The following is a 27,620-nucleotide window of genomic DNA, read 5'->3' as shown; positions in this document are numbered from 1 at the left end:
ACCTGAGTGTGAGAGTGGTGGCGCCCCAACCCCCTGATCAGCCCTGCTCTGTGTGTGACAGGGGGCGGTGCCCCAACTACCCTATCGGCCCTACTCTGTGTGTGACAGGGGGGAGCTCTCCAAGCCCCTGATGGGCCCTGCTCTGTGCATGACAGGGGGGAGCTCCCCAACCCCCTGATTGGCCCTGCTTTGTGCGTGACAGGGGGCAGTGCCACAACCCCCTGATTGGCCCTGCTCTGTGCGTGACAGGGGGCAGCGCCCCAACCCCCTGATTGGCCCTGCTCTGTGCGTGACAGGGGGTGGTGCCACAACCTCCCCATCAACCCTGCCTTGAGTGTGACAGGGGGCGGTGCCCCAACCCCCCAATCGGCCCTACCCTGAGCGTGACTGAGGGTGGCATCACAACCTCCCGATCCGCCCTGCCCTGTGCATGACAGGGTGCGGCGCCCCAACTCCCCAATCAGCCCTGCTCTGAGCCCAACCAGGGGCTGCACCTAGGGATTGGGCCTGCCCTCTGCCACCCAGGAGCAGGCCTAAGCCAGCAGGTCGTTATCTCCCGAGGGGTCCCAGACTGCAAGAGGGCATAGGCCGGATTCAGGGACCCCCCCCACCCCCCCGAGTGCACAAATTTTTGTGCACCGGGCCTCTAGTCCTATCTAATAAAAGAGAAACATGGTAATTAGCGTACGACCGCTACCCTTCCCATTGGCTAATCAGGGCAATATGCAAATTAACTGCCAGCAAAGATGGCGGCCGGCAGCCAGGCAGCTTAAAGCGAACATGAGGCTTGCTTCCTTCAGTGACGGAGGACTCCAACATTCCCCGCCTGCTGCTGCTGGCCTCTGAACTGCAACTCTAAGCAACTATGTTACAAATATAGAAGCTAAACAAAACCCCAGAAACCTGCTTTAGTTGGCCAGGCTTCAGCCAGCATGATCGCAACATTGTTTCAAATACAGAAGCTAAACAAAGGCCAGAAACCTGCTTTCAGCAGCACAGGCCTAAGAGCTGGAGCCAAGCCTCAGACTAAAGCTGGCCCAGAATAAAAAATAAAGAAAAAAAGGAGCAGTTGGGAGCTTCAGTTTCCCGCCAGCCTGAAAACGGCCCTCAGCCCCTCACCCAGACTGGCCAGGCACCCCAGTGAGGACCCCCACCCTGATCCAGGACACCCTTCAGGGCAAACCAGCTGGCCCCACTCGTGCACCAGGCCTCTATCCTATATAGTAAAAGGGTAATATGCCTCCCAGCACCGGGATCAGCGGAGCCATGAGGCCTCCCGGCACCGGGATCAGCATGACAGGGGGCAGCACCCAAACCCCCTGATCGCCCTGCGGCTCTGTGTGTGACAGGGGGCAGCGCCCCAAACCGCCCCCTCCAAGGGCCCTGCTCTGTGTGTGACAGGGGACAGGGCCAAAACCTCCCTATCCGCCCTGCTCTGTTCGTGACAGGGGAAGGCGCCCCAACCCCCTGATCAGCCCTGCTCTGTGACTGATACGGGGGAGCCCCCCAAACCCCTGATTGCCCTGCGGCTCTGTGTGTGACAGGGTGCGGCGCCCCAACCCCCCCCCCCCCCCCCCGCCCACGGGCCCTGCTCTGTGTGTGACGGGGTAGAGCCATAACCTCCCCATCGGCCCTGCCCTGAGTGTGACAGGGAGCGGTGCCCCAACTCCCCTATCGGCCCTACTCTGTGAGTGACAGGGGGCAGCGCCCCAACCCCCTGATCGGCCCTGCTCTGTGCATGACAGGGGGAGCTCCCCAATCCCCTGATGGGCCCTGCTCTGTGAGTGACAGGGGGCGGTGCCCCAACTCCCCAATCGGCCCTACTCTGTGAGTGACAGGGGGCAGCGCCCCAACCCCCTGATTGGCCCTGCTCTGTGCGTGACAGGGGGTGATGCCACAACCTCCCCATCGACCCTGCCTTGAGTGTGACAGGGGGCGGTGCCCCAACCCCCCAATCGGCCCTACCCTGAGCATGACTGAGGGTGGCATCACAACCTCCCGATCCGCCCTGCCCTGTGCATGACAGGGTGCGGCGCCCCAACTCCCCAATCAGCCCTGCTCTGAGCCCAACCAGGGGCTGCACCTAGGGATTGGGCCTGCCCTCTGCCACCCAGGAGCAGGCCTAAGCCAGCAGGTCATTATCTCCCGAGGGGTCCCAGACTGCAAGAGGGCACAGGCCGGACTCAGGGACCCCCCCCCCACCCCCCTGAGTGCACAAATTTTTGTGCACCGGGCCTCTAGTCTATAATAATAAAAGCATAATATGCAAATCAACCAAATGACCAAACAGCAGAACAACCATCTGGACAACCTTCCAGACGACCACGCTATGACCTGCACTGGTGCTAGGCCAGCCAAGGTGGGTGCAATGCAATTGGTGGTGGGGCGGGGGGGGCCACCATCGCCCCATGATCACCCCGCAGAGGGAGGCCCAGGCCACCAGCTGGAGGCGCGGGGCCAATCGATGTGGCGGGCGGCTCTGTGATTGCCCCACAGAGGGAGGCCCAGGCCACCCTCTGCAGGGCGATTGATTTGGGGGCTCCGCAGAACCGGGGAACCAGAGGTGTGTGGCGGCAGATGTGGGCAGCGCCAGGCCAAGGCATGTGTGGGCAGGGGGCGGGGCCAGGAGGCAGCCAGGGCTGTGAGAGCCCCAGCAGCGGGGGCTGCAAAGGCCTACCCTTGCATGAATTTCATGCATCAGGCCTCTAGTACTGTAATAAAAGGTATGTAAAAGTGGTCTCTCTCAAAATATTTTATTGTACTGTACTCATCTTTTCACTTAAAGCAGTGGTTCTCAACCTTCTGGCCCTTTAAATACAGTTCCTCATGTTGTGACCCAACCATAAAATTATTTTCGTTGCTACTTCATAACTGTAACGTTGCTACTGTTATGAAACGTAATGTAAATATCTGATATGCAGGATGGTCTTAGGCGACCCCTGTGAAAGGGTCGTTCGACCGCCAAAGGGGTCGCGACCCACAGGTTGAGAACCGCTGACTTAAAGGACGCACTTTTAGGGCTTTTTTTTTTTGGCAGCATCACTACTCTTGCATTTGGGGGCGACTCGACTGTTAAGTAAAATAAAGGTTACTTGAGCACAAGCACTGCAATGCTGGAAGGGTATACAGCCTGGAGTGGCTGGGTAAGGGTATGGTTCACATCTCAGGCTGGACAGAGGAGGATGGTATGAGATTTAATCATGCCACTCAGAATGGCGCACAATTAAAAATTTAAGTTGTTCATTTCTGGAATTTTCCATTTAACACATTTTCAGACCACAGAGGACCCAGGTAACTGAAACCATGGAACGTTGCATGACGGAATACTCAATCTTCCCTGCTTGTGACATTACTATAGTTGTACACGCCTCTAGCACTTAAAATCGTAGTTGACTAACTTCTTCGGAGATTGACGTCAGGGCATCAAGATCTAGTAAAGCGCTTTGGCATTTAATACGTGCTTAAACGAACGTTTATTTAACAAAGAAAGACCTACAATGAAGGCTAAGTAAATGCAAAATAAAGAACCCAGTGCATGGATATTTGCCCAAAAGAAGGCACAAAAATAGAAACGAATAAAGCAGAAAAAAGAAATGAAAGATAGGAGAAACGGTGGCTATCTCCCCCTCTCCTTCCTCTGCGGACGACGGTTTCCCTGTAAAGTTCCAGAAAGGAGTCAGGCAGGAGTCAGGCGTTACCGGGCGGCATCACTGCCGCGGCCAGCACCGCGGAGGCCAACGGCCGGGCTCACTTTCCCGCCTCGCTCTGACGGAGAAGGGGGTGGGGCCCCACGAAGGCGGCGTTACGTCACATCCGGTTCGAGTCGCGCCTTGGCGGGGAAGGGACTCTAGCGCCGAGGGGCGTGGCCAACAAAGCGCGCGTTTTGAGAGGGGGCGGAGCCGGATTATAGACGCTGCGTCACATCCGCGAGACTTAGAGCCCGTGTGGCAGCGGTGCGGAGCGGTCGGGTTCTCAGCGGCGTGGAAACTTGTGGTGCTGACAGGCTGCGGCCGAGCCTCCGTGAAGAAGGTGCAAGAGGTTGGCAGCTTTGCTTGAAGCACATCGAGCCGGGCGGCGGCGGCGGCAGCAGCAGCAGCAGCAGCAGCAGCAGCATCTAGGAGTCATGAGCGACAGCGGCGAGCAGAACTACGGCGAGCGGGTACGTAGACGTGCTGCAGGGGGCGAATGTGTGGTCCCAGCTTCTTGCATCTCTTCAGGCCTGTGGGCCTCGGACAGGGAGTTGGGCGACTTCGGCTCCGAAGTCAGGCCGGGAGGAGAGGAGTCGGATTGAAAAAGCGTTTGTGAATAGTTTTTATTCGTGAGGAAGACCAGAGAGGCAGGTCTAGGTGGCCTCGGACCCGAGTCGGCGGTTTTTTCTGTTATAAGGGGGATTAAAATGGCCGCTGCGTCCCCTCGGTGTTGGGGGAGGGGAGCAGTATCTTATTTCGCCGTTGCTCTCCAGCGAGGCCTCGCCGCCGCCATCTTGGGCTGGCGGGCTGGGCGCGCTGCCAGAGGCACAAAATGGCGGCCGTGCCGCGCGTCCACGCGGGCCGGCCCTGCGCCTCACAGGGCTACTTGGTTAGGAAAAGAAGAGCACGTTCTTTGGGGTCTTACACCTGTATTTGGACTAAGAAAGGGTCGTCTTACGAAGCCCCCTCCCCCCCCAAGGATGGAACCTAGTGTGTTCTTGGGGGCTTTTAGGGTGGGGAGAACTAACCTGAGGTAGACTAAATTCTCGGCCCGTTAATTTGAGGAGATGGCGCGCGGGCTTTGTGTTCGGCCTAAATGGAGTGCTTTTCTTTGATACCGAAAGGGCTTTCAAACCAAAAGTCATCAGAGTATACCAATAGAATAGACCACGAGGAATAACGTTTTCTTATTTTATGGAGTAGATATTTTTCCATGGGATTGTATAGGACAAATTGGCGGGCAACGACGATTTATGGCGCCGTTACTTCTTTTGTTTCAAGGCATTCTAATTCTGTGGATCACTTGTACCTGTTCTTTTTTTTTTTTTTTTTTTTTCCTTTTTAAGTCTCCACCTCCCCGGAGTGGAGTTCGGTGCGGGTTGATTAGATTTCAGTAGTAAAACAGTTCCCAGGTTTTAAACAGCATGTTATTAAGGTTGGTTGCGGGTGTAGGCTTTAAGATGCAACAATGCAAAGCTTGCCAGAGTCTTGCATGTTTGGAGATTAAGGAGAATTTGTTAGAAGAATGATAAAAAGCACTGCAGAACTTGATTTTTTTAACTTGCTAGAAATAAGGTAGGTGTTTTTACAGTCTGTTACTTGTTAAGATTTTTTTCCCCTTTCTAGTGAGCCATCTTAAAATAAGTCTAATTGTCAGGTAAATCTCAAATATCTTAGCAAACGCGTGTAAGACAGATTCGAGGTGGTTTAAAAATATCTTAGCTCCTGGCACATTAGTGAACTTACTGTGTAACATTGGAGCCAAACCTGTTTGATTTGGTTTGAACTAATCAGGTCTCCCTTATGTATTTAGGTGAATGTTTCTTAGGGTAAGAAAGTTTGAATTGGGCTCACAAATTGTGAAAGCTGTGACTTCTAGTTTCTACTAGTTGAATATACTTTGGAAACTAGTCACTGGTATTTGTACTGGAAAGCAAATAACAATTTTTAGTCTTCAGTGATTGAACAAAACAATTACTGGGTACTTTTGCACTGTTTAGGGACAACAAAAGGACTGACTAGCTTAGTCGAATATTCCTGGAAGAGTTACTAATTTACTAAGATCGTGAGCTTATGGAGATGAAAATTTGCCTAAAAGAAAATAAGTTAGTATGTTTTACATAAGGGAAATAGTGGTTAAGTTCAGGTTTGAGACAGCTGAACAGGTGTCATCTTATTTATTAGAATTTTTTTGAAGCAGGCATATTTTCTTCTAGTAGAGTATACATCCTAGTGTTTTCCATAATGCTATTACATAGACTAGGTATTCACTAAATTATTATGGAAAGAGAAAGATATAAAATAACTTTAAGCTTCATATTAGAAGAAAAAACTTTATTACTCAGGAGTCATGACTTTTCCTGGAAGACATTTCTAAACTTGAAGTTGTGGGATACTTCCATTTTATTTAGTTTGGTGTTTTGTATGTTTGCTTTCCAACTGGTGGTTGGAACCTGAAGTTGTTAGAATAGACCTAAAACATGTGTTTGGACTCCCAAAGAATGCTTGGCAAGCCATAAAGTCAGTGGAACAGTTAAATAAAATACCATAAAAAGGGCTGGAAGGTAGAACAGTCAGGTCTGATTAGCAAAAAAAAACCTGCCTGAAAGCAGTGAAAAAGTTGCTTTCAGGGCAGTAATCTTGGACTTGCCTGTAGCCTCTTTGTGGAGCCTGAAAAATTACTTTTCATTTCACTCTAGGCTCTCAAACATTCCAAACTGATCATGTAAATAAATCACTCATACAAATCTCAATTCCGCTGTAATCTTACCCCTCATTTATATAAATCTGTAATCCACTCTCTCTCAACCCCCAAAGTTACTCCAGAAATTTTTTGCCCCAATCCTTTAGACATTGGAAGTAGTTCATCTCCTAAATAGAAATGTTGTGTGTGTAATGCAGTAATAAATTATCCTCTTAGAACTAATATAGTGTGTCTCCCCTTGTCTTATTTTAAATGTGTATGTTGGGTGTGTTCTTGAATATTTGTGGTTCATGTCACTTTTATGGCAGAATCTACCTTTTACCTTTACCTGGGATTTTTGTGTCAACGTGTATTTAAATTCAAGAAATGTGTGTCTAATTAGATTTGAGATCCCTGATCCTGGCCAAACCCATGCAAAAATAAGATGTTTTTTGTTTTTGTTTTTTGTCTTTTTTTATGGTCTCCAAATTAAAGTATCCAGAATTTCCAAAAGTTGCCTGCAAACTTTTTTTCCTGCAAAGGGGCTGACATCTTTGCCATAAGAGGCACTCTTAACAGTTATGTCACATTTGATAGAATATTGGCTTTTTTTGTAGACGTTTTTGCAATATAGGTACTAGTCTTAACTTTCTTTAGACATGAATAGTGTCTGGATACATACCATCACATCAAGCTGCCCTTCAGATTCTGCATTGTTTTCTGTTTAATCCTGAATTCTTTGTGTATTCTTTGCTTTTAACCCCAAATTCTAATTTTTATAATTGAAACATCTCAATCTAATTCTTTTCTAGAAAATTGTAGCTATTGCACCAATTTCCTTTAATAAAGGGTTGAATTTGTGGAGTGGGAGGTAATAGTTTGCTTTGTTTGTTTCGTTATGAGTCATTAGGTGTGAGTCTCTTGAAACCAGGTTAGCTAGGAATATTTTAATTATGTGGATAGTGTCTGAAACTAGAAAGTGACTTTGTGAAACTGAAATAACAAGTGATAAGGTAAGTAATACTGGTTTTGTTGGGGGGAAATGGAGAGGAATTAAATGGTGGGATATGTTACATGTAATTCCCCTTGTACACCCAATTCCCATTTATGGCTGATAAAACCCCAAACCTAAGTGATGAGTATTTTTATAGTTGACGTTTTTGCCCAAGTGTACCGAACTACAATTGTCTGTATCTTTTGCACTTTAGCAGTGTCATTTGTTGGTACATTTTTATACATAAATTGTATTATCTCACAGTGTATAGTGATGGGGTGGTGATTAGTATTTAAAAAAGTTTAAGTGTTTTACCAAGGTTAGTTTTGGGTGGTATGGGCCACATGGAATTAGGTATTGTCAGTTTTGTTTTTAAGCTGCAAGCCACAAAAGTTCTTAACTACAGCAAATTAGTCTTCAAGTTCCCCCAAATCTTTGCTTTGAATTGGATTTTGGGAGTTATTTTCAGATTGTTACTTTTATCAACATAGATGGTCTAATATGATAGCATGAGAATGAGGTCCCTCTTTTGCATTGATTTTTGTGCTTAGGTATTAGATGAAGAATAGGTAGTCTTCTGAAAGTAAAAAGGCATACTTAAACTTGATTTTGCTGGAAAGTACTGGATGTTTTATGCATGTAAATTTTAGAATACTGTTTTTGCAAGAGATCTCAAAAGCATGGGCTGAAAACTGATGGAGGCATGTCAGATAGTGGGTTTTTTCAGAGCATATTCTCAGTTTGAGGATTTTTCTATTACCCAATCTTCTGGTAGAGTGGCTGCAAAAAAATTAAATAGTCTTTATAGTGATATGAAAATTGACCATAATAGGTTTGATTTGCTCCCTCCCAGTTTTTAAAATATTAACCTTGCAATCAGCCTAATGAGTTTGCACGTTTTTAATGTTACGTGAATTCCACTTGTAACCTCTAGAATCGTTTTAACAGAAAATTTGTTGACGGGATGGGACAAGTTTCTGCTTATTTCTAAGTAGGATCTCGTCAAGTAATTAGCTCAATAGTTGGTCTTTTGGTTTTATAAAGTGGCCAGTTGGTAGCTAAGTTGAAATAAACCTCTTATTTACATTATTTAGTAGTGTATCTTATAGTTCAATTAAAAAAGAGGAAAGGTTGGGAAGGAGTAATAACAGCAGGAAGGCGTCCATATTGATAAGTTGTGATATCTAGAGCTTTGGCCTCCATGCCAGTATCTTCTGCATCAAAGTCCTGTATCTGTACATACACTTTAGGAGCCCTAGGAGGAAACCTGCTTGGGCGTTCTGATTCCACGATTACATTTGTGCTGCTAGCAAACAGTTCCCATTACATTTTAGTGATGGATACTAAAAGAAAATTAACTACTGTGACTCCCTTAAATGAAAACCTATTTAAAATTTTTCCTGGGTTAAGTAAACAATAATTGACTTTTTAAAACTATATTGAAATTAGGCTTACTTTCTTAGAAAAGACAGCACTTCCACAAATAGCCATGGCAGTCTTTATGCCCAGATAGGTATAAAGACTTTTTTTTTTTTTTTTAAGAAAATTTTGTTTTTCCCAGAAAGAAAATAAAACTAGGAGAGGAAATTGTTGACAGTGAAACAGAAGACGTGAGATGAAATGCAGGAAAACTAGGATGTTTTATGAGGACAATATTTTGTTTAGGGTATTATTGAACAGACACTAGTATATTGATGTTAAATATTTTTAGTAACTTCAAGAGGTGAGCTATACTTTTCCCCATATTGCCACCTTTAAAAAAGTAAAATTTCTTCTTTGGACTGCAGAAGATTTTAATATTTGTTCATTGAGGGGGGCGAGTTTACAACATTATTTGAAAATACCAATGTTGCACTCTAATTTGTTCTGCTTTCCTTCACTTGAATGTAGTAGTTGGTTGACTTGGTTTTAGTTTAAATTTAGTAATTGGACCATTCAGAATATAAAAACTTTCTAGAGCAGTTTTCTAGGGATAGGTTGAACACTTAAATATAATCCAAATTTTCAGATTCCCTGACATTGTCTTTCTATAGAGCTCTTTAGACATATGGTACAAAAATGTGTGACATTAAGTACATTTCTTGACCTTATAAGACAAGTCACAATTTGTAAATCTCTCCTATCCCGAGCCCTGTCATCATTGTACAAATGAATTGTTCATGCTTTCCTTTCTTGCACTTTTGTATTTACGTGTCACTTTTTGACTGGAGTTGTGCTTTTGACACTTAACATATTTTCAATTGATGGATAAAATAAGAAGTGTGAAATTTAGTTCTTAAAATGTTAGATGAACAGTAAATGTTCAGTAGCGCACTTCACATTCAACTTAAGCATGACAAATGAGATTGATTACCATATATATATTAGAGCCAGCAGGAGACTATAGTTTCAGGTTTTTGAGCTGCATATTCTAGGTGTTTTTAATTATTTTTTTAATCCAAAAACAAGGGATTTTTTTTTTTTCTAGTTTCAGTTTTGGCACTGGATTTTATCCTGGAGTTTTAAAATATTCTTCATCCTGTTCTTTTTCTATTAAGGTTAATGTTGAAGAAGGAAAATGCGGAAGTCGTCATTTGACAAGTTTTATAAATGAGTATTTGAAGCTCAGGAATAAGTGAAGCTGAAATTTGAAAAAATTAAAGAATGCATGCTAATTATCAGACCAGAAGTCCCACTTGTAGAATATTGAGCAATTTGTGTGAAGTGGGGAAGATGAAAGAAGTCAGAATTTGAAACGGAAGAATGAAGAAAAGAAATAAAAATGAAGTTAAGATAAGAAGTAATCTGGAATCAGAAAGCACTACGCTAAGTAATTACTAGTCTGTTTATGTGTCCCTGTATATTTTGCTAAACATGCATGCATTATTTGTTTAATAGAAGAAAATATATACAGGGTAAAGAAGTGCCTTCCAGGGGGAACGTTTAAATTAGGTAATTCTAATTTTAACTTCTTAGTCAAATTATATTGAAATGCGACTTAAAAAAAAAAAAAAAAACCTTTGTAGTCAAATACCAGGCAGGAATGAGCTTTCTAGCATGGGTAAAAGTTGGCTTCATGATGTTTCCTCTAGACTTTTTCGTCTTTCTAACTGCTGCTCCTAGGGACATGAATAAGTTCCTCCAGAGTTGGAACTGGTGGTCTCTGCCACCCCCCTGGACTTTTACTATGCACTGACCCCTATCTTAAGTACTAAGCAAATATACAGGGTGGGGCAAAAGTAGGTTTACAGTTTTGAGTATGCAGGAAAGTTTGTATTAAATTTTTTTCCATAGGAACAGCTGTAAACCTACTTCCCCCTACTCCCATATAATAGGATGTTGTCATAATTTCCCTAAAGAATGTCATGAGAGTGGTTATAGAACCAAGCCCTCAAAATCCAAGCGAAGCATTGAACAGGATACTTTTGGCATTTATGAAAACAAATTTCCTTACAGATGGCAATAGTGGAAAGCTATGACCACTTAGGTCCTAACTTTTAAGGTGCATGTGTGCTAAATTCACAAGGATGATTCTTAATTCTTTTCTGTTTAATGCTTATTCCAGCTGAATGAGAAGGGTTACTGCTAAAAACACCGTGGCTTCCCTTAGAATAAGGTGGGTCACACATAAAAGTGAACAGGATATCTAACTCAAAATGGCAATAGTAGCAGGTGCTTCATTCCAAAATCAGCTTTATTTCTTTTTCTCATTTTCTGCTATTAACACTTAGCTATTATAATGATGTAAGAGGTATAGGTTTATAAAGTAGCTTTCTTCTTTCTGGTTCTCCACTCCCACCACTTATGGGAGAATAAATCTAAAAGTTCTGTCATTTTCCTTTTTGTATGTTTTGTTGTAGCTGAATAGAAGAGTCAGCTGATTGTAATGATGTTGCCTTCAGTTGGATGGAACAAGTACACATCAAAGTAATACTCAATGATAGCCAACCAACAGCTGTCTTCTACCCTATTGGAGAAGCCAAGGTTATCACTTCTCCTGTCTGAAATGAAAAACCCAAAAACTTCCTCTCACCCGAAACCTATATAACTATTAACCGATCTTACCCCAATAAATTGAATTACAGCTCTAGAAAACTTTACTCAGAGTTGTTGGATCCACTGCTCATGGAAAAAGTGGCTTAAGTTGCATTTCTAGAGGGATCCCATTTTCTGAAATGTTAGGGCCTATCGTCAATGTGAAATTGGCCTTTTTTTATAGTGTTTATTTCTGTATCTTGCAAGGAAAATAAAATTGTTGCCATTTATAGGAGATAATTTCCAGCATTTGCCTTGCCCCATTACTGCTTTGTAAAAAAAAATAAAAAATATTCTGCCTACAAACTAATAATTAAATTCATTATGTAACTTTGCATCCCGAATTACAAATAGGCAGAGAGTTGAGGTGAAAGTGATATGAGTGGATATTTCTGTTCAAGCCCTGGGTTCTTTTATTAGGCAGCTGAAAGGTTCTTGAGGTCCAAAAGAGAAAAGACTTAATTAGCCCTCAAAGGGGGGGGAGGGCAGTTTAAGGTTTCATTAAATGGCCCAAGGTAGATAAAGGGCAAAAATAAACATTGATGTTGGACCACCTTACCCATTAAGGTATTTTGTTTCCCCTTGGGGGTGAATGGCGGGGGGGACAGGCCTCTTGTCCTGGGCAGTAAGGTAAGGTTGATTCATATGAGGGAGGGGTGCAGGTGAAGCAGAGATAGCACAGAGTTCCAGGAAGATGCCTTTGTTGAGGGGAAAAAAAGGTAGGATGCATAACACTTCAGAGGTTGGCTAAGTCAGTGAGACTTAACTAGCATCATAAACATGTGTGGTGCTTTTAAGAAATGAAGATACCCAACTCTAGACAATAGTTAAAATCAGCTCCAGATAGGGGACATGTTTTTTTAAATACTGTAGATCTACAAGAGTCAGTTTTAAATCAGATTACTGCATCCAGTCTTTAAAAAATAATACAGAAGAAACCTAGCAATTGGGTGGTTATTCCCACTTCAGTCACCTTTCAAAGGTTTTCTAAGCTACTGCCTTCTCAGAATAGGGGAATGAGAAATAAGGTGTTCTGTTGGAAGGCTAACTTTTTTTCCTGATGTGTTTCCTGTAGGTTGTATGTTACTATGTGACTGACATCTAATTCATAACAACTGAATTCTTCAAGAGATTTTCAGGGAATTTTTGTCTTTGTTTTAATATGTTCATCTTAGTTCATGATTCTTCTCCTTGAGGTACAGAGGTTCAGAGTAGTGCTTCTTTTGGTAGGATTTAATGTTGACACCAGTTGTTTGTCAGCTGAGAGTAGACTTGAAATTTTCCTTGTGTAGAGGGTTTTCCCAGCTGGTTTTACAGATTTGCCTGTGGATTAAGGTTTAAAGTTAACTCTCTGCTTTTAGATTTGGCTAACAATTTAATTTTAGATCTCATTTCTTCTAGACAGGCTAAATTTCCTTGCATGTATTTCCAAGCCAGCTAATGGCCAACATAACTACAAAGGGGTTTAACTTCTTTAAGGATATTCCTGGTGAGAACAGTTGGTGCAGGCATTGTTTAGATGTTAACCTAACCAAGTATCAGTATAGAAAGGGAAATTTTTGCATTCTGGTGTTTCCCCCTTTCCTGGTTAAAGAAGTAATTGCCCACAAAATATATATGCCAGGTAGTTTCAGAGGCTGCGTGAATTCTTAAAATTCTTGATCTGTTAGAATTTCGTGGGGGAAGTCTCAATATGGCTTAGAATTACTATCTCTTCTCTTAGTGAACAGACTAATAAAAAGCATTTCAGCTTAGAATAAGGCTGTTCTGTTTAATAAAGCAAGAGCCTTTTTAAAGAAGGGGAATCTTGACCCTCTCTACTTAGATCCCATGCTGACTAGTTTCAATTAACTGCATAACTTTGTTGGTAATCTTTTTAACTCTTATTGTGAAGCACCCATATTCTGCTTCCTTCCAGAGCAAGTTTTCTTCTTTGGCTTCCATTAAAGGTTATAATTGTTCCATGGCATAATCATTCTGGTAGTGAAGTAAACAAAGGCGTTTAGTAACTTTTGGGTCCCCATTATTATCTTCTATGTTAGATGTTGCCTGTGGTAGAAAGTAAGTCCCCATTTTTGAAAATTACTTTGTCCAAAAGTACCATCTATTTCTTTGACTTTGTTTTCACTCCTAGAGGGAAGGAGTGGAAAGTTTTGCATTTCATCTCACATCACACCATATTTGATGATGACTTTGAAGTGTTGGGAAAGTTTCTAAAGTTGTTATGGCCTAGAAACCAGAACTCATTTTACAGGCTGAGTTAACTCTTTTCTTCCCTATTCTAATCTTCAATTTTTAATTTGTCTCCTCGTTGTATATAAATTTTTTCTCTGGCTGTCGTAGGAAGGATCCGCCAAATTTTCTCCATTGTGCTGTAAATCTAGAACGTAGTCTAAAATGTTTGAGGCTGTAATTTAAAAATAATCCTGTTCTATTTTTTTTTTTTTCAAGAATATTCTAAAGATCTACCACACAGGGAGGTCCCTAACTTTTATCCAGCAGCTTCAACATCCATTCTTCCCTCCACAGTAATGTTGGTTCCTTTTGAATCTGGCCATTTTTATTCTATCTTGGTGGAAAAACTCACTGAACTTTATTTATGCCTTTTAATTTGCCTAACATTTGGTAACTTGAAATAAAGGTTGTCTTGTTTGATGATGCCTTAGCTGTCGGTAGTGTAAGTGTGGGTGTTCTCTTATCCAATGTTCGGTTTCTTCATTTGGCAGAATGTTTCTCTGGTTCCATTACTACTTACACATGTATGCCTTTTCTGCTGATTAGTTGGTCTTTGGTGAACTGCTGGTTATCCTATTTATCCATTCCATTGTTAGTTTTGTTCTGAGAGAGATCTTCCTTTTGTGCCACTTACCTACTGGCTAATTCTAGTTTTGATTGGGAAAGCTATGAGTATATAGTATATACCCAGACTTCGGTTTTACATATAATTCCTGGATTCCCTTTCTAAGCCTAGATTAGAAGCTCCTAATTTAATATTCTGGTTTTAATAGGTACGTTAGATAGCTTTTCTAACTTCCCATTTTCCCTGGCTCATCTCCATTTAACTGAGGAAGCTGTAGTTCTCTGGCACCCTCTCTATTTTCTTACCTTTGTGCAATTGACTACCTTTCTGCTGTAGCTCCATCTGGTTTGTTTCTGGGTCTTCCAAGGCCTCCCACCATGATTAGATGGAACAGGGTCTTAACTATCTGGTGTCCTTCAAGCTGGTCCTTGCTTTCCACTAGGCTTCTACATTTCTCTAGGATTTGAAAAAGGTTGTCCTTGTCTCTCTTCCCACTGAATAACAATTTGAAAAGTTGAGGTCTTAATAAAAAATCAAAAGCATTTTAAAAGTAAGTTTTATGAATTTCATAGGGTTTTGTTTTTATTGATGGTAACTTGATTGAAATAGGTATAATGGATAGAAGTCATAGTTATTTTTAATAAGGTTGTTTTTCACCCTAATCTTTATGGAGTAACATTCCCTAAACACAATCCTTGGACAATCCCTCAGCTGCTTGACTTTGACACCCCTTTCTGAAGAAAGTGGATCAGTCAACTTATTCCTGCTCCAAAAAGGTGGAAGTTCGAATTAATTGACTTATGTCAATTGGAGCAATGCAACTGTTGTACTGGGTATATTCATTTCCTGCCCTTATATTTTCTTACCTTGGAAGGGGATTGCTTTCCCTCACCATTTATTTCACAGCAGCTTATTTGTTTTTAAAGTTGCCTAGAAAGTATACAAATTAAACTTTTGACATCTACGTGTAGGAATCCCGTTCTGCTTCCAGAAGTGGAAGTGCTCATGGATCTGGGAAATCTGCAAGGCATACCCCTGCAAGGTCTCGCTCCAAGGAAGATTCCAGGCGTTCCAGATCAAAGTCCAGGTCCAGATCTGAATCTAGGTAAGAAAGACTGTTGCTCTTAGCTTTGAAATTGGTGTGAACTTTGTAAACTAGGAAAATAGAGAGGATTCGGTTATTTGTTGGCCTGTATAATCCTTAGTAGAAATTAAGTTAATCATAAGTTCTAGAAGACCGAAGACTATTTAATCGTTAAAGGCCTGGGCTTTTGAGTTAGGCCTCAAATCTTACCTGTTTTTTTCTGGTTTGGACAGATTATTTAACCTTTTTCCACCTTAGCTTCCTTATATAAAGGCAAGTTAGTAATAGTACCAGTTCTTCAAAATTGAGTATAAGTAACCTACTTATTGCAAATATACTGCAGGACATTGGCTTTCAGTAACTGCAATTTTACTTTTTTTTTAATGTTGGTCAAAAGTATGCCATACATCCTGGTTTGCCCAGGACAGCCCCATTATATGCCTGTTATGAAGCATCATTAACCGTACCTTTTCTTTCTTATAATGTGTCCATCCTGATTTAGATGACGATTCATATCATCACTCTATCTAGTTAAGAGCAACTGGTTGCTTTTAAAACACAGCAGAGGGAGCTACTACGATGGTGATTTTACCTTAAGTGAATGGTGGGCATAATGGGAGAAGCAGAAAAATAGGGTGGTATTCTGAGAGGGAGACAAATTAAGCTAGTATGGATGCATGGTTCCAGATTTTCAAAAGATAATTGAATGTGTTCACTTTATTTTTTTAATAAGAAAGGTTGGAAGAGAGTTAATGGTTTTGGAACTCTTAACAGTTGAATTGACTATTAATACAAAAAAAAGGGTATCAGTTCCACCCATTTGGTATCATGCTAGTATATGCCTGGATTGTGTTCTGTCTTCTGGAGTTTAACTCTAGAGTATTAAAAAAATTGAAAGCCATATTTTGTCAGCTATTTAGTCATGACCTTTGGAGCCTTTGTTTTGCAGGTCTAGATCCAGAAGAAGTTCTCGAAGGCATTATACAAGATCACGATCTCGGTCTCGCTCCCATAGACGATCCCGGAGCAGGTCTTACAGTCGAGACTATCGGAGGCGTCATAGCCACAGTCATTCTCCCATGTCTACTCGCAGACGTCATGTCGGGAATCGGGTATGATGAAAAATACTCTGTGTCTTTGAAGCAATAGACTGTCTAAAACCACTTAATTTAATAGTCCTATCTCTTTTTGAAGTTAGAAATGATTTTGACAATGGAGCATTAGCAGAGAGTGAAACTTTTTGAGGCTTTCTAGTGTTTTGGAATAATCTTTTTTTAAAAGATATCTCCCAGCCTGGCCAGGTAATTTAGTTGGTTTGAGTGTCTTCCTGATATGCCAAGGTGGTGGGTTCAGTCCCCAATCAGGACACATAATAAGAATCACCTAATGAATGTATAAATACAGTGGGTCAACAAATCTGTTCCCCTCCCCCTCCGCTGCCGCCTTTTATAAAGTTAAATAAATAAAAAGGTGTCTCCCATGTATGGTGTACATTTGGGCTAGCATTCATATTTAAGTTAAGCACATTGTCACATTTATAATTCAGCCCATCAAATAAAACTCCATGTGCATTACTGTTATAATATTAGTACATTAGATCATATAGCATCTATGTGTCTGTTCCATACTTATGTTACTTAAGTTTTCTGTGTTGGTTATTAATACCTATTACATAATGCTTTCCCATTTAATTGTAAGCAAGTTTCTTTTGGGTAGTAAGGCTTTTTCTTGTCTTCCATGAGAGGTTCCAAATGGATGGCATTTAGTGTATTTATATTGTGATTTCATTGTATAATCCAAATGGTTTTGTAGGGTGTGTGTTTGTTTTTGAGAGTGGAGTGGAATTTGGAGTAAATAAATGAAAATGGTAAATTCATTATGGCAACTGGAATGTCATCAAGATGTGGTTCACTTTTTATGATTGCAAGCAAGCTGTTTAATATCTGTTAACAGTTGAGTGCACATCTTTGACTTCATTTGTGTGTGTATGTGAATAGTTTGTTCCTAAAAATAGGATCAAGCCTAGCATTCCCTATATTTTAACTCAGCATTTTTTAGTTTATCGTGTATTTCTCTGGCTTGTAGAGACAATGCTATTCTGATTATGTGAACTTTTTGTTTTTATTTTTAGAGAGGAAGGGAGAGGGATAGAGATAGAAACATGGATGAGAGGGGTATCGATTGGCTGCCTCCTGCTCTCACCCTCTAACTGGGGATCAAGCCTGTAACCCAGGCATGTGCCCTGACTGGTGACCTCTTGGTTCCTGGGCCAACACTCAACCACTGAGCCACACAAGCCAGGCTATGTGAGCATTTCTTAAAATAAATTCTTAGAAAGTGAATCACTCAAAACTGCCCTCTAATCTACCCCCCAAAGAGTTAGTTTGTTTTTTAATAGTATGTGACCCTTACCCTCAGCCCCCTACTTAATTCTAAGATTAAAATTGCTCTTGTTGTAATTCTTTCTGACCGTTTGTTTGTTTTAGTTAATCACCTGGGATATCTTTTCCATTGATTTTTTGTTTCTTTGTTTGTTTTATAGAGAGGGTGGAAGGGAGGGGGAGAGACAGAGGGAGAGAAACATCGATGTGAGAGAGACACATCCACTGGTTGCCTCCCGCACACGCCCCGACCGGTGCCGGTGATCAAGCCTGCAACGGAGGTACGTGCCCTTGATCGGAATCTTAACCGGTCTGTGGGTCGATGCTCTAACTACTGAGCCAAACCGGCCAGGGCCTTTCTGCCCATTCTTAAACATGCTTGCAGCACTTGCTGTAACACATGCATTTTTAAAGTATTTATTTAGTTTGTTTACTTTTATTCGTAGTGACACTTTTGGCTAATTTGTTTATGCTGTTTCCTTTTTATTTGATTTATGGCAAAGTTTTAAAATCTACTTTTCTATTTTTAGGCAAATCCTGATCCCAACTGTTGTCTTGGAGTATTTGGATTGAGCTTGTACACTACAGAAAGAGATCTAAGAGAAGTATTCTCTAAATATGGCCCCATTGCTGATGTGTCTATCGTATATGACCAGCAATCTAGACGTTCAAGAGGATTTGCCTTTGTATATTTTGAAAATGTAGATGATGCCAAGGAAGTAAGTAAAAGCCTGCCTGTACCTTGTAAACTAGCAGCCCTATTGTAAACTTCCAAGTATTTTAGGACGGACAGTTTTGGTTTTAATATTGTAAATAGGATGTGTAAATGTAGCTTGAGTTACAGGAAATGCAATCTTCTGGGAAAAGATTGAAACCAGTAATACTTATGAACTTTTTCAACCTTTTATTATGGAAAAATTCAAATATATACAGAATAATAAAGTGTGACTTAGGGCGACTGGTTATATTATGCCCCACTTCAGTGTACTTAACTTCTGGCCTGCTATACCTCTAACTCAGTCACCCAACATCACCACCACATTATTTTGAAGTAAAACCTGAGGGCAGCACTTCATACATGACTGGTTCCACATATGATATACACAATAGGTATAGTTATTGAAGGTTAATACTCTTTAGACTGTCTCATCAGTGTTTGCATTGAGCCATTTTCTACAATGAAGAATATTTAAAATTGATAGTTATGACTCAAAAAGGATCCGGTTCATATTTAAATGTTAATTGACTTCAGGCCGAATGTTGGAAGTAAAAAAAAAAAATATGTTGACTAAAAGTGAACGTTGACAGTGTGAATATGGGCCATATTTTAAGAATTTGGACTTTATTTGTATACGGATAATAGCTGGAGTCATCTCCAAGAGATGGTATAAAGAAGAGAAAAGCTTGGGAAACAGTGATAAACCATCTTAGGTCAATATTGAGATTGGGAATTCAGTTCTAGGTAAAATTACATGGTTATTTATGAAAACTGTACTTATTTTTGAAAACCATAAGAGTAATAACCTGAACTGCTAAAGGAAGAATGGAAAGGTAAATGCAAGTAATTAGGATAGACTACAATTTAAGATATTTAAGGGATTTCCAAACATATAAATAGGGTTTTTCCCATGGTTACTAGTAGCATAGGCCTTATTTCCCTAATTTTCTGCTACAGTACACAGCTTTCTGAAGAATAGCATACTAATATTTTGTATCTGAATCAGTAGTGCCAAAAACTATCTTCTGAGGGCTTAAACTTTCAAACAAAAAAAGCATAATTGGAAGTTAAAATCTACTTATGGAAAGGGTGTTCTTTAAATGGTGGACAAACAGCAGCTAAGTCTTTGGAATAGGTTTTTTTTTATTTTTGCTTTGACATTTCATTGCTGTATATTCTAGATGAAGGAGCTTTATGTAGCTGTCTTCATTCCAGCTTTTTGCTTCCATAGCAGGAATCCATCAACTTTTGTTAAAAATGACTAAGTATTTAAGGCCTTGTGAGCCATTAGGGGACTATCAGTCACAACTTTTCAATGCTGTCATTGTAATGCAAAATCAGCAATAGACAACCTGTAAATTCATGTCTGGGACTTCACATTTGTGGCTATTGAAATTTGAATTTCATATACACTTACGAAATCTTATTTCCAACCATTTCAAATCATACCTAATGGTTTGTCGGATATGTATTGCTTTAGAGCTAGAACAGGGGTGGGCAAACTTTTTGACTCGAAGGCCACAATGGGTTCTTAAACTGGACCGGAGGGCCAGAACAAAAGCATGGATGAAGTGTTTGTGTGAACTAATATAAATTCAAAGTAAACATCATTACATAAAAGGGTATGGTCTTTTTTTTTCTTTTCTTTTTTTTTAGTTTTATTCATTTCAAACGGGCAGGTTCTGGCCCGCGGGCCGTAGTTTGCTCACGGCTGAGCTAGAAGCACTGTGAGTTGTTAAAAATAAATTGCCTGATTTAAATTGACCTTTGTAGCTTTTTTGATAAACCTTTCTCCTGAGTTTTATGACTACCTTTTAAAAATTTAATAGGAGAAACAACGTAAAGTTGTGGGCCATGATGTTCTATCAACATTGAAATAAATTAATGGATCTAACTGAAACATCCAGTCAGACTTTATTTTTTAACTACTGGATAGTTTGTGACTGTCCAGGATGTATATAACAACTGTGTATTTATTTATTTATTAGGCAAAAGAGCGTGCCAATGGAATGGAGCTTGATGGACGTAGAATCAGAGTTGATTTCTCTATAACCAAAAGACCACATACCCCAACACCAGGAATTTATATGGGGAGACCTACCTAGTAAGTTTATTTTCAAGATAGAGATTTTATTGATTTAATTTGTTCACTTCCATGTGCTATGGGGAAATCTTTGGCATTTCATCTAATCTTGCCATGGTAAAAATAATTTTCCTTTTTTTCTTAACTATTTGGTAATACATATTCTGTGGAAACATTCTGATTGTGGCACAAATTCTGATTGATACCATAACACAGATCCCATCCCACTGTATCATAAAGAAATGCCATGTATTCAGCTTTGCTTGGGTAATTAAATGTTTCTGATTTGGGTAATTTTCCCCAGAATAGAAACTTAACCATTATAGTTAAAATCCAAGTTTGTGTAAATCATACTCAAGTGCATTGTTTAGTTTTTGTTTCCTTAAGCAGAGTGGAAAACATGGACTGAACTAATAAGATAGTTCTCATGCAGACAGTTCTAATTTGGAGTCATTTTTTAAAACTTAAGTATAAAGATCTTATATAAGGCAGAGAATTGCACCATAATTGCCATCTTCTAATAGGCTGAACTCCCAGTCTCAAAACTGCATTCTCCATATGATTTTTTTTTTTTTTTGAGTGAAAATGTGGAATTGGCAAATTGGCTGAAGTTGAAAGCATGTTAGTAGAGTATGTGTGCTCCCCCTTTTTTAAAGAACACATATATATTTTTTTTTAATTTCAGGGGGTGGGGGGAGGGAAAGATAAAAACATCAACAATGAGAACAAATCATTGATGGGCTGCCTCCTGGGCACCCCCTACTGCATATCAAGCCCACAACCCAGACATGTGCCCTTGACCAGAATTGAACCAGGGACCCTTCAGTCTGCAGGCTGACGGACACTCTATCCCCTGAGCCAAACCAGCTAGGGCTATTATAAATTTTTAAACTCTTGGTAAGAAGCCACATGTATGCCTTTTGCCAGTTTTGCTCAGTGGACAGAGCATTGGCCTGTGCTTGTGGGCTGAAGGGTCCCAGGTTCGATTCAGGTCAAGGGCAGGTGCCCGGGTTGCCGGCTCAATCTCCAGTCAGGAGATGTGCAGGAGGCAGCCGATCAATGATCATCATTGATATTTCTATCTCCCTCTCCCTTTCTCTCTAAAATCAATAAAAAATATACTTTAAAATATATATTTATGTACATTGTTACAGGGAGGGGGAGCATTGTTTATCCACTATCAGTGAGAATTCACATGAGAGTAATACTCATTTCCCAGTTAATTAACAAGCCTATGAATTTTTGCCGAGAAGAGGATAAAGAGATTATACTTAAAGCAATTTCCCAGTCATGTCCTATAGAGTTTGGCTGAGTAGGTTGTGTTAACCTTAAGAACCAAATGAGCATGACATTCCTCTGCTGCTGTTAATAAATCTCTAAACAGTTTTTTAACAGCAAAAAGTCATGTCTAGAAAAATAGCGAAGGCTACTTGGTACTTTATAAAGATTTAATACTATTCACAGTGGCAGCTCACGCCGTCGTGATTACTACGACAGAGGATACGATCGAGGCTATGATGATCGGGACTACTATAGCAGATCATACAGGTAAGTTAACCATAATAAAATGTGAGTTTTAAGTTGCCAAAGACTTGAAGCAACAAGTTTTCTGAATCTCAGTTGCAACTTTTTTTCACCCCTCCTAATTATAAGAGAAAGTTTATGTAAAAAGTTACAGAGGTAGTAGCCCTTGAGGCTTAGGAGAGAGAAAAGCAGAGGTAACATGCCTGGGGAGAAAGAGGGAAAATGGAAAGGTGGGTGCAGGTGTCCTAGAACGGAGAGTGTGCCTCAGTTGCAGCATAACTTAAGCATTATAACTTTTGTCACCTTTAATAAATAAAAGCATTACTCTTTATACCAAGATAACCAGAGCTAGTTTTTAAACCAGATTTTTAGGTTTTGTCTCTTTTTAAATTAATCTGTATACTTTGAGCATGGCGGAAACAATTACAGACCATACTTCAGTTTTTCCTCTTTTTTAGTACTGTTTTTAAAGCAAAATAAACTGCTTTGAAAGTTAATGTTTTATAAAGCAGAGTTGTAGGGGGGGGTTGAATAGCTAATGTATCATGCACTAAAAGGCAGGTAAAGCTGATTCTTGGAAGAGTCCATAAAAGTATTTATATAAGAAAAATAGTAACAATTTGTTCATTACCGAACTTCAAATTTTTATGGGGTTGGTAGGGTTATGCCTATCATACTGGAAAAACAAAAGATCTTTTTGAGAAAAGATCAAAACAAAGTACAAGTTTCCTTTATTTTAGCAGCAGCAATAATTGAGACCCTGCCTTGTCAGCAAGTAAATTGTGTAATAAGTTTTGCCACAGTAGTAATCCATGATACCTTATCTTGGTGTGATGTTGGGGTGTAGATACCTTCTTAAAAAAAAAAACAAAACACCTATTTGATGTTTTATGAAATTGACAATTGTTGGTGTCTTAATATCTATGGAAGTGAGGCCATAGGGTGCTTCTCACATTGTCCAGCATCTTATTTTGGACAACATTTTATTTAGAGTATTTTTGCATTAAATAGCACTTGAGGGATTGCTTATGGAAGCTGAGGATATTAAAGTGGTCGATTTGATCTTTATTTTAATTAATTAATTTGAGCATTTACTTAGAGATATTCTTTGTTCTAATGATACTTGTTTTAGCCACCAGAGAGAGCTCTATGCCATTTTATTAAAGGAATGGCAAAGGTAGCTCTTTATCATTTTACTTACAAGAATCTAGCTTTCATATCTCACATGTTTGTTTTACTTCATGAATTGAAAATCTTTCAAAAACTCATAAAAATTAATGAATTTTTGCCTTTACAGAGGAGGTGGTGGAGGTGGAGGAGGATGGAGAGCTGCTCAAGACAGGGATCAGATTTACAGGTATGCCTGAGAGGGTTATAAATCTTACAATAGTAGAAACGGCTCACATGAAGAAGGCTCCATTACTAGTCTTTCGGTAGTTAAATTATGTGGCATCACACAAGATTGGATTGCATGAAGTTCATTAAATGTTGTAACTGACCCCAAGTGATGTGGCCATGGCTTTGTGCATTTGCAGAAATTGGTTAAGCTTTTACTCGGTATCATTTTTGTACTTGAATAAGATAATGATGGGTATAAGGTCATTGATTAGGACCTATAATATTTTTAGTATCTATTCCTGATAGCTATTCTCTTTTGCTACATTTTCTTTGTTGGCTGTTAAACACTTAAGTCAATCTTAACAAATTGAAATCACTTTGATACACTAGTGAAATTTATTTTGAGGGCGTGCTTGGGATTAGAAAAGACTTATTTTCTCATATTTAGTAGAATTTAAAATGGGTTAGTACATTATCAATGGATGAAACAGCAAGGAGTATTTGACTTCTGGTAGTATTGAGTGATCAGACCTTGAAATCCCATGACTAATACAAAGTTTTTGAGGGTTAATGGCAGCCTTCTCGTTTTAGAAACTGATAAAGGGACTATGCATAATTATGTCTTTTCATCTAATTGTGATCTCTGTGATCTTAAATGGTCTTGACATTTGTTTACAGAAGGCGGTCACCTTCTCCTTACTATAGTCGTGGAGGATATAGATCACGTTCCAGATCTCGGTCATACTCACCTCGTAAGTTTTTGTCTTGATATATTATTTAGTTTATATATTGTGATAATATGGCTTGCCCTACCTAATTTGCCAAACCACAGCAGAGTAACTTTCTTCTGCAGAAAGGGAGTTCATTCAAGTAGCTTTATGTACTAGAGGCCCAATGCACAAAATTTGTGCAAGAGTAGGCCTTCCTTCCCTCTGGCACCTGGGACCCAGGCTTCCCTCACATCCCTGGCTTCGTCTGGAGGGACATCCAGTCTAATTAGCACATTACACTTTTTTATTATTATAGACTAGAGGCCCGGTGCGTGAAATTTGTGCATTGGGTTGAGGGGATCCCTCAGCCTGGCCTGCAACCTCTCCAGTCCAGGAGAGATGAGGCTTAAACCTGCAGTCAGACATCCCTCTCGCTATCTGGGACCACTGGCTCCTAACCACTCGCCTGCCTGATCGCCCCTAACCACCTCTGCCTCGGCCCCTGCCACCAGGGCTTTGTCCAGAAGATGTCTGGTCTAATTAGCATATTATCCTTTTATTAGTATAGATAATCCCGCAAACTTTATGTTTGGGGTTCCAGATGGTATGAAAAGAACCCTTGAAATCTAGTTTCTAATTAAAATAGTAAATATAGCCCTAGCTGGTTTGCCTCAGTGGATAGAACATTGGCCTGTGGGCTGAAGGATCCTGGGCTCAATTCCGGTCAAGGGCACATGGATGGGTTGCAGTCTCGATCCCCAGTGCAAGAGGCAGCCAATCAATGATTCATTCATCATTGATGTGTCTATTTCTCCCTTTCCCTTCCTCTCTGAAATCAATAAGAAATGTATTTATTTATTTATTTAAATAAAGTGTGTATGTGTGTGTGTCTAAGTAGTCTCACCATTTGTAGCACTAGTGCTTGTAATTTTTGCACATCTTGGGAACATCTTTGTGACTTAACCTTACTTAGCTCAGGTTGATAATTACTTCCCAGTTATTTCTATTCTTTCACATTGATTCATTTCTAGAGTGACTCTTATGTGAAAGTCTTCCTCTATTTTCACAGAAGAGAATCTGGTATATAGGAACGTCTGAATGACAGATCATTCTAAAATTCTCAGTAAAATATACTTGCTAATCAATTCTCAGAATTAATGCAACCTTTTTTCTCTCTTCAATTCCAGGTCGCTATTAAAGCATGAAGTGGACGGCTTTCTGAAACCTATCTTAGAGTTTGGATATTGTTTGTGGACAATATTTTTTATTGTCTCCTGTTTAAAAAGTGAACAGTGCCTAGTGAAGTTAGGTGACTTTTACACCTTTTATGATGACTACTTTTGGTGGAGTTGAAATGCTGTTCTCATTCGCATTTGTGTAGTTCGGTGCTTTGTTCCAAGTTAAGTGTTTTCAGAAAAGTATGTTTTGCATGTATTTTTTTACAGTCTAAATTTTGACTGCTGAGAAGTTTTTATTGTACAAAACTTCATTTAAAGGGTTTTTCTACTGAATCCAGGGTATTCTGAAGATCGAAGCCTGTGTGTAAAATGCTACCAAATGGCAAAAAGCAACAATAAAGTTTGATTTTTACTTTTCTTTCTAACATCAGTGCTTAGCAGAATTGTTCAGACTAGGTTGTCAATAGTAAATTTGAAGACAAAAATGTCCATTTTCCTTTAGTCCATGGAACCTACCATACTTAATATACCTGCAACTAAATATCAAAAATTATGCTCTGTAACTCAGTACTGCTAGTATTAAAACTAATCTTTCAATACAGCAAATGCTTAATGCTTATACTAATGTGGATTTGTCAGCCTTTATGTAATCTGTATTATATAGCAGGGAAAGAGTGGCACAATGTATGGCTTAAAAAGGCTATTTTTCAATGATGGTATTTCAACTGGTTATCAGCAAGTGACAATACATTCCACCACAAATGTGCTCTTGTTCTAGCTTTTAGACTATATGAAAGAAACTGGGTGCTTCAGAATTTGGAGAAAGAAACACTACTGTGTTGTGGATGAACTGAAGACTGCCTGTTCATTTTTTAAATATTATTTCAGGTCCTTTGCATACCAGAGGAGGCCCAATTTCACTCAAATGTTTTGAGAACTGTGTTAAATAAAGCAAATGAAAAGTAAAGTGCTGGTACAATTCAGTTTACAAAGATTTTATTTTAATCTAGGAGTAGTTACTTAAGCAGAACGATCCTCTCTACTTGGGGGTTGGCATTGTATTAAATAACTAGTTTCACCCTTATTCTGAGAGTGTCTGAAATGCATGTTCTCAGTATTGTTTCTTCCGAATTTTATGCAAATGGCCAATTCTGCAGAAATTGCTATAGGTAGGCTATTTTGTTGGTCTGTTGATCTTTTCTTTTAATTGATTTGAGAGAGGGGAAGGGAAATGGATATGCAGAGTAAAACATTAATCAGCTGCCTCCTGCACATCCCCCACCAGGGAATGAGTTCACAACCTGGGCATGTGCCCTGATCAGGAATTGAACCAATGACCTTTTGGTTTATGGGTCGACACTCAACCACTGCTGGGCAGTCTGCTGATCTTTATATAGTACAGGCATATCAGAAGTTTGTTTATAGAACATAACAGTTAAGTGAGTTATGTGGATTTTATTTTCCCAGTGCATAACAAAGTCATGTTTACAGTATACTGTGATCTTATAAAGTGCAATAGCATTGTCTTAAAAAAATAATGTACACGCCGCCCTAGCCAGGTTGGCTCAGTGGATAGAGCATCAGTCTGCGGGCTGAAGGGTCTGGGTTCAATTCTGGTCAAGGGCACATGCTAGGGTTTCTGTCTCGGTCCCCAGTAGGGGTCGTGCAGGAGGCAACCAGTCAATGATTCTCGTCATTGATGTTTCTATTTCTCCCTTCCTCTCTGAAAGTCAATAAAAATATTTTCTTAAAAATGTACATTCCTTAATACTGTATTGCTTATAAAAAAGGCTAACCACCTGAACCTTCAAGTCTTTTTGCTGATGGTGGGTCTGCTTTGATTTTGTTGAAAACTCAGTTTCTGCAAAATGCAGTAAAAAGGATATGCCTATACTTCTAGTATGTCCAATGTACATTACAAAGCACTTGACATATATTCATTTAGTCTGTAGCAATCATAATGCATTTACCTTAAGTCAAACATCTGTTAAAGGTCCAGTGCCAGGATCAGAGCATAGGCAATCTCAGTCCACAGTACTCATAATTATGCCATTCTGCCTCTAATCTGATTAAAAATATAGTTAATTAAGCATAGACAATATTTGCAGGCCTTAATTTGTCAAACTTTACTCAGCAGTGTGTCTCAGGTGTGTGCCTCTTGTACTTCTGGTAGCTGTTAATATAAATACATAGATCCCTTACATGCTTATACAAGTTGAGTTGTAAAATGATCCAGAAAGGGAAGGGGGGTTTGATTATAAGGGATAGATTAAAGGTTTGAAGTTGTTGTCCATGTGCTATAGTGGTGGTATCTGGTTTCATGGAAGAAACTTGGCATACTCTAAACTGGTCCTTTGGGTAATTGCCATAGATTATCATGGGAGGAGGAACATGGCAGATAATTTAGGGATAATATAAATTAGT

At 40.1% G+C, this 27,620-nt stretch overlaps 1 protein-coding gene across 7 annotated transcripts; it reads left to right on the top strand.

The window, feature by feature from the left end:
• The first annotated feature begins 3,919 nt into the window (after positions 1–3,919).
• TRA2B (transformer 2 beta homolog) lies at positions 3,920–25,621 on the top strand. 7 transcript variants are annotated; one of them, XM_059687252.1, is made up of 12 exons: positions 3,920–4,159; positions 9,904–10,175; positions 11,206–11,272; positions 15,152–15,285; positions 16,214–16,376; positions 17,807–17,926; positions 18,176–18,364; positions 20,352–20,467; positions 21,911–21,994; positions 23,268–23,327; positions 23,987–24,060; positions 25,206–25,621. In XM_059687252.1, the coding sequence occupies exons 3-12, from the start codon at positions 11,252–11,254 to the stop codon at positions 25,214–25,216; spliced, it is 972 nt and encodes a 323-aa protein (XP_059543235.1). In that variant the 5' UTR covers positions 3,920–4,159; positions 9,904–10,175; positions 11,206–11,251; the 3' UTR covers positions 25,217–25,621. The 7 variants fall into 7 exon arrangements, with proteins under 7 accessions (XP_059543235.1, XP_059543232.1, XP_059543237.1 ...); XM_059687249.1 differs by having other exon boundaries at positions 11,206–11,329; XM_059687254.1 differs by lacking the exon at positions 9,904–10,175.
• The last annotated feature ends 1,999 nt before the right edge of the window (positions 25,622–27,620 follow it).

This window comes from Myotis daubentonii, chromosome 3 (genome assembly GCF_963259705.1).
Source record: "Myotis daubentonii chromosome 3, mMyoDau2.1, whole genome shotgun sequence".
Lineage (NCBI taxonomy): Eukaryota > Metazoa > Chordata > Mammalia > Chiroptera > Vespertilionidae > Myotis > Myotis daubentonii.
The sequence above is the reverse complement of the archived record's forward strand: the minus strand, read 5'-3'. Positions and strand labels throughout refer to the sequence as shown.

Bases quoted from the DNA above. Each gene is read 5' to 3' on its own strand.
- TRA2B (XM_059687250.1), top strand. From the start codon at position 11,252: ATGGAACAAGTACACATCAAAGTAATACTCAATGATAGCCAACCAACA. The intron at 15,286-16,213 runs GTAAGAAAGACT...TTTGTTTTGCAG, and splicing joins AGGTCCAGATCTGAATCTAG to GTCTAGATCCAGAAGAAGTT. The intron at 23,328-23,986 runs GTATGCCTGAGA...ATTTGTTTACAG, and splicing joins GACAGGGATCAGATTTACAG to AAGGCGGTCACCTTCTCCTT.